Source organism: Pyrus communis, chromosome 1 (genome assembly GCF_041283825.1).
Source record: "Pyrus communis isolate YQ-2024b chromosome 1, ASM4128382v1, whole genome shotgun sequence".
NCBI classification, from domain to species: Eukaryota; Viridiplantae; Streptophyta; class Magnoliopsida; order Rosales; family Rosaceae; genus Pyrus; species Pyrus communis.
The window spans coordinates 12,477,664-12,491,686 of record NC_142565.1 but is presented as its reverse complement, the minus strand read 5'-3'; the positions used below and the strand labels follow the sequence as shown (position 1 = coordinate 12,491,686).

Here is a 14,023-nt window from a genome sequence, read left to right as displayed (position 1 = left end):
ACTAAGTATTCTTGTAAGTATAAGTAGGCACATATTTCTACGATGTATAATAAAATTACTAAATCTTCCTAGTCTGCCTAGGCGCCGCATAGCCGCCTAGGCACTAGACCCTAACTCACCACTCGACTAGCTTCTAGTATCTTTTAGTAGGCACATATTTCTACGGTGTATAATAAAATTACTAAATCTTCCTAGTCTGCTTAGGCCCCACATAGCCGTCTAGGCGTTAGACCCTAACTCACCACTCGACTAACTTCTAGTATCTTTTAGAACCTTGCTCAAATTACAAGTACCATTTGAAGGTGCTTAAGTGCCAAAGAATTTTAGACTCATTTGTTAAAATTACATTGTAAGAATACTACTAACCAATGAATTACTGAAGTTCTAAAAAAACTACGACGTAAACACTGATAATGATCTACAAATACACCAAACAAAAGGAATGTGACATTCAAGACCCTCAATGTGATTTTTCATCATTTTTGCAATACATTGCTAACAAGTTTAGCCTCATTTGTATGAAACTTTTATCCAAACATAGGGTAGCGTTTGAGTTGAACCACCCAGATGATGAAAGAAGGTACGACAATGAGTTAGAATTATAATAGATCCATAATTTCCTTCAATATAAGAAAAATTATAATAAACGATAATATACAAATAGTGTTGTTATTGACATTCTAAAAAATATGACGTTATTCTTCTTGGTATACAATTTTTTTGTTAAATTTTTAAATTTCAAGTGCATGATTGTTTTTATTTTTTTTTATTTTATTTTTATGCCAATAACAGCTGATTGGAAAAATAGCAAAGGAGACATTATTACTGTACATATTATGTGGCCACCTTTTTGTTGCTTCTGCCATTTGATGATAAGTCGATGAGGGATGATGTCTTTGAGACTGAGGTAACAGTTTGAGGCTTCATTTATAATGTGTGCGTTTAGACTTATCTTTAGATAAAATTAGAAGAAAATTGTTGATTGCTTTCTTCTATTCTAACTACTTTTGGAGGAAAAGTTGCTTGTATTTATTTCCAGAAGTAATTGAATAATCCTAAATTCTAATGGTGGGAATTGGACTGAGGTTGAGGAGTCAACTTGTTCTCTTTGGAATTTTCTTAATCTTCTATTGGCATATGGACTTTGTGTGCAAGAAAATTTTTTATTTTTGTTTTTGAAATAGGGGAGAGGAATAGAGTGATAGAGAATGTGGGAGTGGAAATTTTTTTATTTTATTTTTATTTTTTAAATTATTAGAGATATGTTAGGAATACATGTATGTGAAGCTTCCTAGTCTGCTTAGGCCTCGCATAGCCGTCAAGGCGTTAGACCCTAACTCACCACTCAACTAACTTCTAGTATCTTTTAGAACCTTGCTCAAATTACAATTACCGTTTGAAGGTACTTAAGTGCCAAAGAATTTTAAACTCATTTGTTAAAATTACATTATAAGAATACTACTAACCAACGAATTACTGAAGTTCTAAAAAAAACTACGACGTAAACACTGAAAATGATGTACAAATACACCAAACAAAAGGAATGTGACATTCAAGACCCTCAATGTGATTTTTCATCATTTTTGCAATACATTGCTAACAAGTTTAGCCTCATTTGTATGAAACTTTTATCCAAACATAGGGTACCGTTTGAGTTGAACCACCCAGATGATGAAAGAGGGTACGACAATGAGTTAAAATTATAATAGGTTCATAATTTCCTTCAATATAAGAAAAATTATAATAAACGATAATATACAAATAGTGTTGTTATTGACATTCTAAAAAATGTGATGTTATTCTCCTCGGTATACAATTTTTTTGTTAAATTTTTAAATTTAAAGTGCATGATTGTTTTTATTTTTTTTAATTTTTTATGCCAATAACAGCTGATTGGACAAATAGCAAAGGAGACATTGTTACTGTACATATTATGTGGCCACCTTTTTGTTGCTTCTGCCATTTGATGATAAATCGATGAGGGATGATGTCTTTGAGACTGAGGTAACAGTTTGAGGCTTCATTTATAATGTGTGAGTTTTGACTTGTATTTTTAGATAAAATTAGAAGAAAATTGTTGATTGCTTTCTTCTATTCTAACCATTTTTGGAGGGTCTGCCGACTACAGCTGGCCTCGCACACCTCCCGACATTTTTGCACGTGCCTCTGCCTATGCTACCCAGCCTACTGCCAACTTGCAGCTGCATCTTCATTGTGGACACGTCACCTCGTTCTTTTGCTTGTTAGTCTAAATTTTTATGACTTGTCCATGTTGCTTCGGCAATTGATTTGTGTCGCTTTTGCGATTTTGTAACCTCTCTGTCTCGCGATGGTTTTGGTGAAGGTCTCGGTACTTGTTATGTCACGTCTTGTTTACAAGACATATCAATCTCGAGGCGTTATAATATTGTGATCACACGATATACGATGAATAATTACAATTACAGAATTCTTAGAATTTTTATAAAAAGAATCCAGCAAGGATCTTTAAAAAAAGAATCCGACTAGGATCCTTTTCCATGTACTACCTAGGCCTTAAATTGAACATCTCCATATTAAAAATTTTCTTTTTATTCAAATTTTCTGTTCTAGATTGACTTGAGTTCTGCCACCACAAAAATATAAAGATGACGTGGGTATTTGCATCACCTCGAATTATTTCCTTTCTACTAGCCTTCATGCACGGGCGTGAGCATGTGCAGAAGGAATTTTTTGAATCACGGCGCATTATGCGTGATTTACACGTGTTAAATGTATTTATATACATAAATTGACAAAAGCAAAGCCAAATATTTGAAGTAAATGAATAATCTTAGATCAAATATTGTTTGTTAAAAAAAAACAATCATTTGACAACTAATTTAAGCATATCATTATCCACATGGGAAATATCTTTTTTATAACTAGTGAATCACATTATTATCCACATGGGAAAATACCTTTTTTATAACCGGCATTACACGCATTTTAAGATGTTTTGAACGTATTTAAAAATAAAGAAAATAATATTTAATGAACATATAATTGAATCATATTATTACTAGCCTATTATAATATACTAATTAAAAAAAAAAAAAAAAAAAAACTGTACTAATTTATCATTGGCGCTATCTCTTAAAATGTTTTGAACATAATATTTATGATTTTCCTTATTTTTCTTTCCCCTTTATGTGGGCACCATCAACTTTCACTTATTTTTCTATTTTTTTATTCTTTTGTCTCCCCACTTATTATTTATATTATAATATTATATTTTACGATGACCGAATTACCCTTGCATTATTGATGCATTGTATTGGGCTGCTTTTGAATTTTTTTGGTTGAGGGGTAGTTTGGTCCAATTAATTTTGTTGAAGCCGGTGAAACCAAAACAGCCTTTCGGCTTTATATATCTCTACTAATTAATAACACATTTATTATCAACCAAAACTCTATGAAATTACTAGTTTAATCTTTTAATTAAAACAGAATATAAATAAGAAATATAGGACAGAAATGTAATTTCACACAATCAAATTTTATTTTTATTTTTTTTTTTTGTCAAAGTTTCACATACATGTATTCGTAACATATCTCCAATAATTTAAAAATAAAAAATAAAAATAAAAATTTCCCACTCCCGCATTTTCTATCACTCTATTCCTCTCTCTTATTTCAAAAACAAAAATAAAAAATTTTCTTGCACACAAAGTCCATATGCCAATAGAAGATTAAGAAAATTCCAAAGAGAACAAGTTGACTCCTCAACCTCAGTCCAATTCCCACCATTAGAATTTAGGATTATTCAATTACTTCTGGAAATAAATAGAAGCAACTTTTCCTCCAAAAGTAGTTGGAATAGAAGAAAGCAATCAACATTTTACTTCTAATTTTATCTAAAGATACAAGTCTAAACTCACACATTATAAATGAAGCCTCAAACTGTTACCTCGGTCTCACAGACATCATCCCTCATCGATTTATCATCAAATGACAGAAGCAACAAAAAGGTGGCCACTTAATTCCACAACAGTTTTTCACTGTTGTGTTTTGGTGTTTAATTTGTTTCTGAATTTGTAGATTCCGTGAATTTTTTCAGGTATGCAGTTGTGACAGGGGCAAACAAAGGATTAGGATTAGCAGTTGTCAAGCGGTTGGCATCAGATGGACTTACTGTGGTCTTAACTGCCAGAGATGAGAAAAGGGGTCTTGAAGCCGTTGACAAACTCAGTCAGTCTGGCTTGGCAGGTTCAGTGGTTTTTCATCAACTTGATGTGGCTAACCCTGCAAACATTGACTCTTTGGCGGAGTTCATCAAAACCCAGTTTGGGAAACTCGATATCTTGGTATGATCATACCTCATTGCTTAAAAAGTTTTTGTCATTGCAGACTTGTACCGAAGTTGGCCAGAGCAGTTTGATCCCCTCTCTACACATCTATTTTATTTTTATATTTTGTCAATCTGCACCTCTAAGTTAGAATATTGTTCAAATAAAATTTATGTAAATCATTGAATTGAAATTGGTTTCGTTAGAGGAGAGAAACTGTGAACCACAGAAAAATGGCTTTTGAGAGTGAAAATATAAAAACCCGAATGATATTTGGACTAAAAAGTAGATTCATTTTGCTTTTTGACTAACCAGTTTCACACATAAATGAAGACAGAAATCCTTAGGTTTTATTTTATTTTTAGAACATAAGGTCATCTCCAATCGAACGAGGGCCAAAGGGCTCATTTTAGCTCTTTGACCCTCTAAAATATTAATATTTTAATAAACAATACATGGTCATATTTGTCTCCATCTCCAATCGAGGGTCTAAGAGCCATAGGACTCGTTTTAGCCCTGTCACAAAAAACCGTCTCCAACCGAGGGCCAAAAAGCTATAAGGTCAAACATAATATATTATTTAAATTTAATGTTATTTAATGTTGTTTCATATTGTTTAGTTTTGTTTCATGTTACTTAATTTAATTTAATGCTGTATAATGGCTTAGAAAGTTATAGGAAAAAATAGAATTTAAAGACGAAAAAAAGAAAAAAAAGGGCTTACCGTTCCTGTTGGCTATAGCCGACAGGAATAAGTACAATGCTATCAGATATAACTGATGGGAATAATGAAAATTTTGGCCAACTCAGGGCTAGCTGAGTTTGGCCAGCCAATTGGCCCCTTTTTGTCCAATGAGGCCTACAAGCCCTTTGGCCTAACCCTCGGTTGGAGATAGTTTTTGGGCTATTTTCGACCCTCTGGACCCTTCGGTTGGAGATGATCTAAGAATCTTCGTATAACTATCATAGACAATATATGACACAATCCTCAGTGCAATTTACAAGATTTTCCGTCTACTCAAGCCTTTTGGTCTATAATCATACCTGAAGAAGTCGAAAGAAGTCAAACCTATCTAGGAATTCGTTCATAGAATATATTTGTCATACCCGAGAAAGATAAATCAAATCCCACCCTGGGCTAAATGCTATTTTTTAGGTTTTGTTCTCCTCCTAAACCCAACTCAACTCATGCTAAATGTGTAGGTTAAAAGCTAAAAGCCAAATAAAATCCAAATTCCCCCCATGATTTGCCCTAGAAAATGGTGTGGGCACCACCAGTGGGATCCCACACATATGGGCATGTCTCCTAGGATTTGTTGAATCTAATGACTAAGATAGAATATAATCAAATTTAACGGTAAAAAAAAAAAAAAATCAACGGCTCAAATAATTAAAAATTTTATTTAACTCAAAATTCACCTAAATATAGTGATTTTTCAATATTTATCGGAATTTAAATATTTTTAAGTTAAAATGTTCATAAAATTAAATTATGATAGTGTACATAATTTTTTTTTAAATTACTTTAAAAGAAAAAATTAGCCTAAATTTATTTTTTAATAATCTCAGGTTAAAAAATTTAGACCAGAAGAAGGGTTAAAGCAAAAACGCTGTTTCTAAGCTAAACATTTTAAGTTTTAGTCATGGTATAAGTGGCTGGACTTTAGGGTTTGACAAAGTAGCACACCTTTGGGCGCTTTGAAGGGCATTTGGTTTTGTGGTTAGTTCTAAGAACACAAAAGGATCTACCAAACTTACCTTTTTATTTGCATTTTCTATAATTTCTTACTTTTTAATTGCTTGTGTGACTGGAAAAGCAATATTGAAAGAGTTGGGCTCTGCACAGGTGAACAATGCAGGGATTATGGGAGCCACCATAGTAGATACCGATGCTTATAAAGCTGCAACAGCTTCTGTTGTTCCGGTAAGTCTTTGACATAATTTTTCTCACAAGGCCACTTTCGGTGCCTACCATTGAATTAAATTGGATAACTTACTAGACTTTTAAAGGAAAATGATCTGTGTAATGTCATTTGGAACGATATTTTCACTGTGATAGTTTGATGACTCATGACTGATGTGCATGTGAACCTGTAATTAACAAATTTTTTGTTTGGGGTGGGTGTCTGATGTAGGAAGGAACTGATTGGAAGAAAATTATGACTCAAAATTATGAGTTAGCAGAAGAATGCGTGCACACAAACTATTATGGTGCTAAACGAACAACTGAAGCGCTTATTCCACTCCTCCAATTATCTGATTCACCGAGAATAGTTAACGTTTCATCTTCCTGGGGCAAGTTAAACTATATACCTAGTGACTGGGCTAAAGGAGTTTTTAGTCATGCTGAGAACCTAACAGAAGAGCGAATAAACGAGGTGTTGACTCAGTTTCTAAAAGACTTCAAGGAGGGCTCAATTGAAAGCAAAGGCTGGCCAGCTTTTACGCCCGGCTATATACTCTCAAAGGCAGCAGTGAACGCATATACGCGGGTTCTAGCGAAGAAGTACCCTGATTTCCGCATCAATTGTCTCTGCCCTGGATTTATCAAAACAGATCTGAACTTCAATGCTGGTAATGTGCCTGTCGAAGAAGGTGCTGCAAAGGTTCTGAAGTTAGCATTTCTACCCAATGATGGTCCTTCTGGCTTCTTCTTTGTTGAGTCTGAAGTAACAGGTTTTTGATTGAAGATGATCTGTATTATATATGCAAATGTTGCCTATGTATGTGCTTTATTTGGGTAGTAGCTTGAATGTATTCGGGAACATTCTTTCTGTAACTAAGTACTTTATAACGCACCAAAATACTACTACGTTTTCCAGTTAGCATTTCACCTTGTTGGTCGGTATGTTTATTACCGATTATGGTATTTTAATTTGATTTCTTTGACATGGTTTATCGGTACTTTTATATAGTTGTCAATCCTATTCGCTTATAATATATTAATTGTTGCGGCCTATTTTGGTGAGGGAAGAAAGAGAAGGTGCAGCACATAGAGAGAGAGAGAGAGAGAGAGAGAGGTTTGAGAATTTATGTGATGATTTTTGTCATGCCTTGTGGATTAATTTATAGTAACATAACGCGTATTACTTGCCCAAATGATACAAAGTTGGATAAATTACACAAAACTACATCAATTATAGGTCGAACCACAATCTTATAATTCATACTTTATCTTACGAATTTGTTGCAGTATCAGACTTCCGTCAGTTAATCAATTTCTCTGTTAAATGCTAACGTGGTTTGAGAGGAGGTCTACTCCCTTGTCAAAGTGGAAAAAAATATTAATTAAATATTAATAATTTAAAGATAAAATTATTGAAATATTTTTGTAAAAACATGTGGGACCCACCCTTTCCCTCTACCCCTTATCACATTTGTTATGTTTCTCTCACATTCTCTCTCTCCTCTCTCTCTCACATCCAATTTCCTAAGATTCTTTATTCGTCCATGCTTTCACCTTCATCCTCCAAATTTCACTAATCCATTTCATCTTTCCCATAAATTTAAATCGGATGAGAGAAAAAAAAAAAAAAAAAAAATTCACCACTCTCCTCTTTCTTTAGAAGTTCATCCTCCAAATTTCACCATTCTCCTTCTCTCTCCCCAGAAAAAAAAAATACAAAAAAAAAAAAAAAAAAGAATAAATTTTAGACAAAAAAAAAAACCCAGATTTTTTTTTTGCAAGCGGCTCCATTGGGCCTGGGGACGATAATAAGAATTGGACAAAAATACCCCTCAAACGAAAAACTTCAAAAATAATGCATCAAATGTGACAGGAGTATTTTTGTCATTTTAACAATATTTTTTTAATGATTAATTTTTTTTTTTTGTACAAGTTTTCTTTTTAATAATTAGTACCTCACAATGGGTTAACAATAATATGATTTAATCAGTTATTTATTAAATATTATTTTCTCTATTCTTAATATAAATTCAATAGAGACCGATTTTATTATGTGGATTCAGTTGCTTTAATTGGTTTATGAGGGGTTTCTTCTAGCATGATCTAAGATTATTCATTTACTTCAAATATTTGACTTTTCTTTTGTCAATTTACGCATATAAATATATTTAAAACGTGTAAGTCACGTGTAGCACGCTGTGATTCAAAATATGCATTCTGCACGCACGTGAGCATGATGGCTAATATGTAATAAGAAATTCACGGGCATGCATGAAGGCTAATATGTAATAAGAATTGGGTTATGACGGGTCCATAAAAAAGTCTTCTATGCATCTTGTATTAGAGGATTATACAAATAATGAAAAATTGTTGTCTGGTACTCCAAAAAATGTCTTTATGCAGTCTTCATATATATACATTTTTTTGTGATATTTTTATATTGAAGTGCAAAATTATTTTTTTGATGTATCAATAATAGCTTCGAAAAATAACAAAGAATACATCGAGAGACATACTGTGCATTAGGCAATAAATTAAACACTTACATTCTGTTTAATCAAATTTTATGTTGTGATTGAGCTGAGCTACCACAAATTTTTTTAGATAACGTTAGCAATTGCGTCACCCCGAGTTCTTTTTACACCTAATGTATAAGAAAATTCCAAAGAGAAAATGTAGACTCCTCAATTTTTTTCTAATTTTTATCCAAAATAAAAGTCTTCCTCCGTAATGTAGTTTACAAGAAAACAATCCACAATTTTCTTATAATTTTTATCTAAACAGACAAGTCAAAACTCAAACATTATAAATGAATCCTTAAACTGTTATCTCAGTTCTCAACATCATCCCACATTCATTTTCCACCAAATGGCAGAAGCAACAAAGAGGTGGCCACTTAATTCCATAACAATTTCTCACTTTTGTATTTTGTTTCTTACTTTTGTTTTGTTTCTGATTTGTAGTTTCTGTGAATATTTTTCAGGTATGCAGTTGTTACAGGCGCAAGCAAAGGATTAGGATTAGGGATTGTCAAGCAGTTGGCATCAGATGGAATCACTGTGGTCTTAACTGCCAGAGATGAGAAGAGGGGTCTTGAAGCTGTTGAGAAACTCAAACAGTCTTGCTTGGCAGGTCAAGTGGTATTTCATCAACTTGATGTGGCTAACCCCGCTACCATTCTTCCTTTGGCAGAATACATCAAAACCCAGTTCGGGAAACTCGATATCTTGGTATGATAAAAACTGGTTTCTTAAAAAGTTTACGTCTTTGCAGACTTGGGCATACCGAGTTGGCTAGCGCTGCTTGCTCCCGTGTGCACCTCTAAGTTAGAATACTTCTCTTCTACTTAAGGAGTGGGAGACTGGATTAAGCCTTACACTGGGTTAACTATAATAATTTGATTCGAATTCACTTTTAGTGAGAATCGGACCTAAGACCTAAAGTAGTTGGAACCATTTCATTTTGCTTTTTGACTAACCAATTTCAACATGGATGAATACAAAAGAAATCTGTTTTATTTTTATTTTTTTTTTTTGAAACGAACGATATTATCTACATTAAAGAGGAGGGGGTGAGCTTGGCTTTACAATGGGCTAGCAATAATATGGTTCAAATTCATCTATAGCAAGAATTGAATCTAAGACCTCTCACTTATAAAAGAATCTTCATATAACTATCACGACCTTACCATACATGAAGTTTTTTGAATAAAAGTAATTTGCATTAGACTGTAAATTTGTCATTGTCTGTTGTGTACGCTATCGCATATATGAAACGATCCTTTGTACAATTTGCAAGATTTTCCCTATACTCGAGCCTTATAGTCTGTCATTATACCTGGGAAGTCAATAGAATATATTCGTCATACCCGAAAAAGATTAGTTGTTGGACTTTAGGGTTGGACAAAGTAGCACACCCTTGGGCGCTTGGAAGGGCATTGGCTTTTGTTGCAAGAACACCAAAGGATCGATCAAACCTTTTCATTTGCATTCTCTATAATTTCTTACCTTTTAATTGCTTGTGTGACTGAAATAAGCAATATTGAAAGAGTTGGGCTCTGCACAGGTGAACAATGCAGGGATTATGGGAGCCGCCAATGTAGATACCGATGCTTTTAAAGCTGCAACAGCTTCTGGTATTCCGGTAAGTCTTTGACATAATTTTTTTCACAAGGCCACCTTCGGTGCCTGCTATTGGATTGAGTTGGATAACTTACTAGCCTTTTAAAGGAAAATGATCTGTGTAATGTTCCCAACAATATTTTCACTGTGATAGTTTTGATGACTGGTGTGCATGTGAACCTGTAATTAACAATTTTTTTTGTTTGGGGTGGGTGTCTGATGCAGGAAGGAACTGATTGGAAGAAAATGATGACTCAAAATTATGAGTTAGCAGAAGAATGCGTGCAAACAAACTATTATGGTGCTAAACGAATAACTGAAGCGCTTATTCCACTCCTCCAATTATCGGATTCACCGAGAATAGTTAACGTTTCATCTTCCTGGGGCAAGTTAAACAATATACCTAGTGACTGGGCTAAAGGAGTTTTCAGTCATGCTGAAAATCGAACAGAAGAGCAAATAGATGAGGTGTTGACTCAGTTTCTAAAAGACTTCAAGGAGGGTTCAATTGAAAGCAAAGGTTGGCCTTCTTTTATGGCTGGCTATATACTCTCAAAGGCAGCAATGAATGCACATACACGTGTCCTAGCCAAGAAGTACGCGGATTTTCGCATCAATTGTCTCTGCCCTGGATTTGTCAAAACTGATATAAACTTCAATGCTGGTAACGTGCCTGTCGAAGAAAGTGCTGCAAGGGTTCTGAAGTTAGCATTTCTTCCCAATGATGGCCCTTCTGGCTTCTTCTTTGTTGAGTCTGAAGTAACAGGTTTTTGATTGAAAATGATTTATATTACATGCAAATGTTGCCAATGCATGCAATAAAAGTCACTCAGTGTCATACAACATGCTCTATCTCACATTCCAGTATGATGGAAGCTTAAAATTTTCATTGAAAATCTGGATTTTGTCCTTTGTACGACATATTCTATCAGTCCATTGCTACGTTTTAATAATCTAATTTTCTTACATGAAAATCAATATGTATCCTTTGTATTTAGTAGACTTTTGTTGACTTTTTAAAGTGATAGACTTTTGTAGATATAGTAGACTTTTACTGATTATTATAAACTCCTTAAAATTGCGTATAGACTTTTGATGATATACTTTAGTGGAAAATAAAGGAGTTAAATGATAGACTTTTGTAGACCTCTAGAGACTTCAATGCTAGAATTTTATAGAATTGTGTGACTTGTCATGAAATTTTTAATGACCTATTTATTAATAAGAATTACTTTAAGTTTTCATTCTTGAATTGGTGATTATGATCATGACAAAGTAGTCTTATGAGGTGGTGGTGGCAACAACGGTGATGAAAGTGTCACATGGTGATTGTTGGTAAGATGATGGTAGAAAAATTAGTGCCTTTGGTGATTATGGTGGCGGGATGTTGTTGACGTAATGGAGTAGGGATGGGGGCACTGGTGACGAGGTAATGATGATGGTGGTAGAGGTGGTGTTGGTGTCGGTGGTGGTCATAATAGGAGTGATGATTGTGGGACCATACAATCAACTTTTCATGCAACTCGGTAAGAATCCATCAACACTTCGATTGGGGCAACTGCTCGCAAAGCTCTGGGGTGAGGCGGTCATGCCTTATAAACCCATTTTGCACACTTTAATGATCTTTTACAAAAACTGATGTTCTAGATGAATTACAATGCACACCCAGTTGGAAAATAAGGCTAAGGTACTGAAAATCATCGTGTCAAGTTTCTAGACCATAAGGTGATAATCTTGAAAATAAAACAAAATTCCTATAATTCAATCAAGTGGAAATTAGGATCCTGGCCTTGGCCATTCAATGTCATTGACTGAAATCTTGTGTCATTGACTGAAATCATCGTGTCAAGTTTTTCTGATATTCAAGTTGTTTTTGGATTGCCTTTGCCTTTCTTTGACTATCACTTGTATCATCATATGATGTTTTTAATAAATTTATCTAATATTACCAAAAAATATATAATGGCAAAAAGAAACATTACACTCTCTATAAAGTCATCGTCAATAGCAGAAGCAACAAAGAGGCGGCCACTTCTTTTCCCAACAATTCGCCAGTTTTGCTTCTGTTTCTTATTTTTGTAGTTTGTTCTGAATTTGGTTTTTGTATTAAGGCAGTGAAAAGGCTCAAGGAAAATGACATTGAACTCAACACGCAAAAAGACTTTTAAAAGTTCTCCAACTTACTTTCAGACATCCCTTTTTGTAGTTCAAATTAACACTTTGTATTTATAGCTCTGCTACTTCCTTTTTAGTATCTATTTCTTATGTTAAATTTTCCTTCCCAGAACATGTTGTGTACTCACAAGAACTTGCCCAACTAGTAGCTGAACTTGCCCGAATAGGTTTAAACTTTGCCCTGTTACTTGTTGTTTGAACCCGATTTTACACTATCGACCTGAGCAATCGAGACCGTAGAATGAGTAAAATTCTGAGCCATTGGATTGGAAGAAGGTTGAGATAATTGATTAATAATTTATTTAGATAATATTATGATTTTAATAATCAAGATGTTATCTGGGGAATTATTAAGAAAGTTATTTCTAAAAATGTGGAGATAATTAAGGAGTCCAAAAGATTGAATGCTATCGGATTAGAAGATCGAAGATAAGTTTTTGATATCAAATTGCGTGCACTTGGTCTAGATAATTTTTCAAGTCCTTCAATTGCATTAGGAAACCCAAATCATGCCGTTATTTTGCAATATTGGGATTCTATTTTAATGCATGTTTTTTGGGTTGGCTCTATGCACGTGGCTCAAGTGTCGTGCGGCTATGCATTTTTAGAGAAGGTGTTTTGCATGTGTGCGTGTGGTTGGAAGAAAAGCACGTGGCATGCATGGTTGCACACGGGCAAATAGGTGGTGATAGGCTTTGGCCTATCATGAGATAAGGAAATGGCCACGTGGAATACATCCAGAAGATAAGAAGGGAAAAACATGGGCTTTTTTAATAACGGTGATAATACCAAAGCAAGGTCAAGTGATGATGGCTTTTTGTCATTTGCTAAGGGATAGGCTCTCGCTTATCTAGTTTGAATTGAAATCAAATTCTACTAGTGAAGTCGCATCACACATCTGCTTCTATAAATACAAGGCTGCGAACACCATTCAAGGGACCTTCAATTCAACACATAACTGCCTTGCGCAAAATCTCTCAAACATCTTGAGATTTTTTATTTTCTTTTTCTCGCCAACACATCTTCAGTTTGGATAAACAGCACTGTGAAGGCAACCAGTGAGCATCTTCAGTTTGTATAAACAGCACTGTTTCCGTAGAATCAGCCGATCGAGGAACACCTTCAGTTTGGATAAACAACACTGCGTCGAGGTCGATTGGTTACCTATCCAAGTCTCGGTCGAGAAGGGTTTCCGAATCCTTATTGGCAGAGATCATCTTATTAGCCTTTTCGGCGAAGTAAGGTGTTACGAGTTACGACATTCAGCACATTAAACGCCGAGTGGTTTTATGATTGGATACTCCCAAGTGAGTTTCAGAGTTCGGCATTCTGAGGGCCGAACCACATTTATCATCAAGACACACATTACCTTTGAATACTTGTGTCCGTACAGTTTGGTGTCGATTCGACGTGCTTATACTTTCACGAATATAATCACTGTGACCAAATCCGGCGCTGACGATTTGTGAACTTCGCAGAACTAGTAGCATTGTCTTCAGGCTCAAGAATCCAAA

At 34.5% G+C, this 14,023-nt stretch overlaps 2 protein-coding genes across 2 annotated transcripts; both read left to right on the top strand.

Moving 5' to 3' along the window:
- The first annotated feature begins 3,831 nt into the window (after positions 1–3,831).
- LOC137720833 ((+)-neomenthol dehydrogenase-like) lies at positions 3,832–7,203 on the top strand. Its single transcript, XM_088698096.1, has 4 exons — positions 3,832–3,989; positions 4,079–4,325; positions 6,154–6,231; positions 6,443–7,203. The coding sequence occupies exons 1-4, from the start codon at positions 3,970–3,972 to the stop codon at positions 6,989–6,991; spliced, it is 894 nt and encodes a 297-aa protein (XP_088554222.1). The 5' UTR covers positions 3,832–3,969; the 3' UTR covers positions 6,992–7,203.
- Positions 7,204–8,943: 1,740 nt separating this feature from the next.
- Positions 8,944–11,355, top strand: LOC137720832 ((+)-neomenthol dehydrogenase-like). Its single transcript, XM_088698099.1, has 4 exons — positions 8,944–9,101; positions 9,197–9,443; positions 10,279–10,356; positions 10,560–11,355. The coding sequence occupies exons 1-4, from the start codon at positions 9,082–9,084 to the stop codon at positions 11,106–11,108; spliced, it is 894 nt and encodes a 297-aa protein (XP_088554225.1). The 5' UTR covers positions 8,944–9,081; the 3' UTR covers positions 11,109–11,355.
- The last annotated feature ends 2,668 nt before the right edge of the window (positions 11,356–14,023 follow it).

Excerpts from the sequence above, each read along its gene's own strand:
- LOC137720833 (XM_088698096.1), top strand. The coding sequence starts at position 3,970 with ATGACAGAAGCAACAAAAAG. Across the intron at positions 3,990-4,078 it reads ATGACAGAAGCAACAAAAAG|GTATGCAGTTGTGACAGGGG; the intron begins GTGGCCACTTAA and ends GAATTTTTTCAG. Across the intron at positions 6,232-6,442 it reads CAACAGCTTCTGTTGTTCCG|GAAGGAACTGATTGGAAGAA; the intron begins GTAAGTCTTTGA and ends TGTCTGATGTAG.
- LOC137720832 (XM_088698099.1), top strand. The coding sequence starts at position 9,082 with ATGGCAGAAGCAACAAAGAG. Across the intron at positions 9,102-9,196 it reads ATGGCAGAAGCAACAAAGAG|GTATGCAGTTGTTACAGGCG; the intron begins GTGGCCACTTAA and ends AATATTTTTCAG. Across the intron at positions 10,357-10,559 it reads CAACAGCTTCTGGTATTCCG|GAAGGAACTGATTGGAAGAA; the intron begins GTAAGTCTTTGA and ends TGTCTGATGCAG.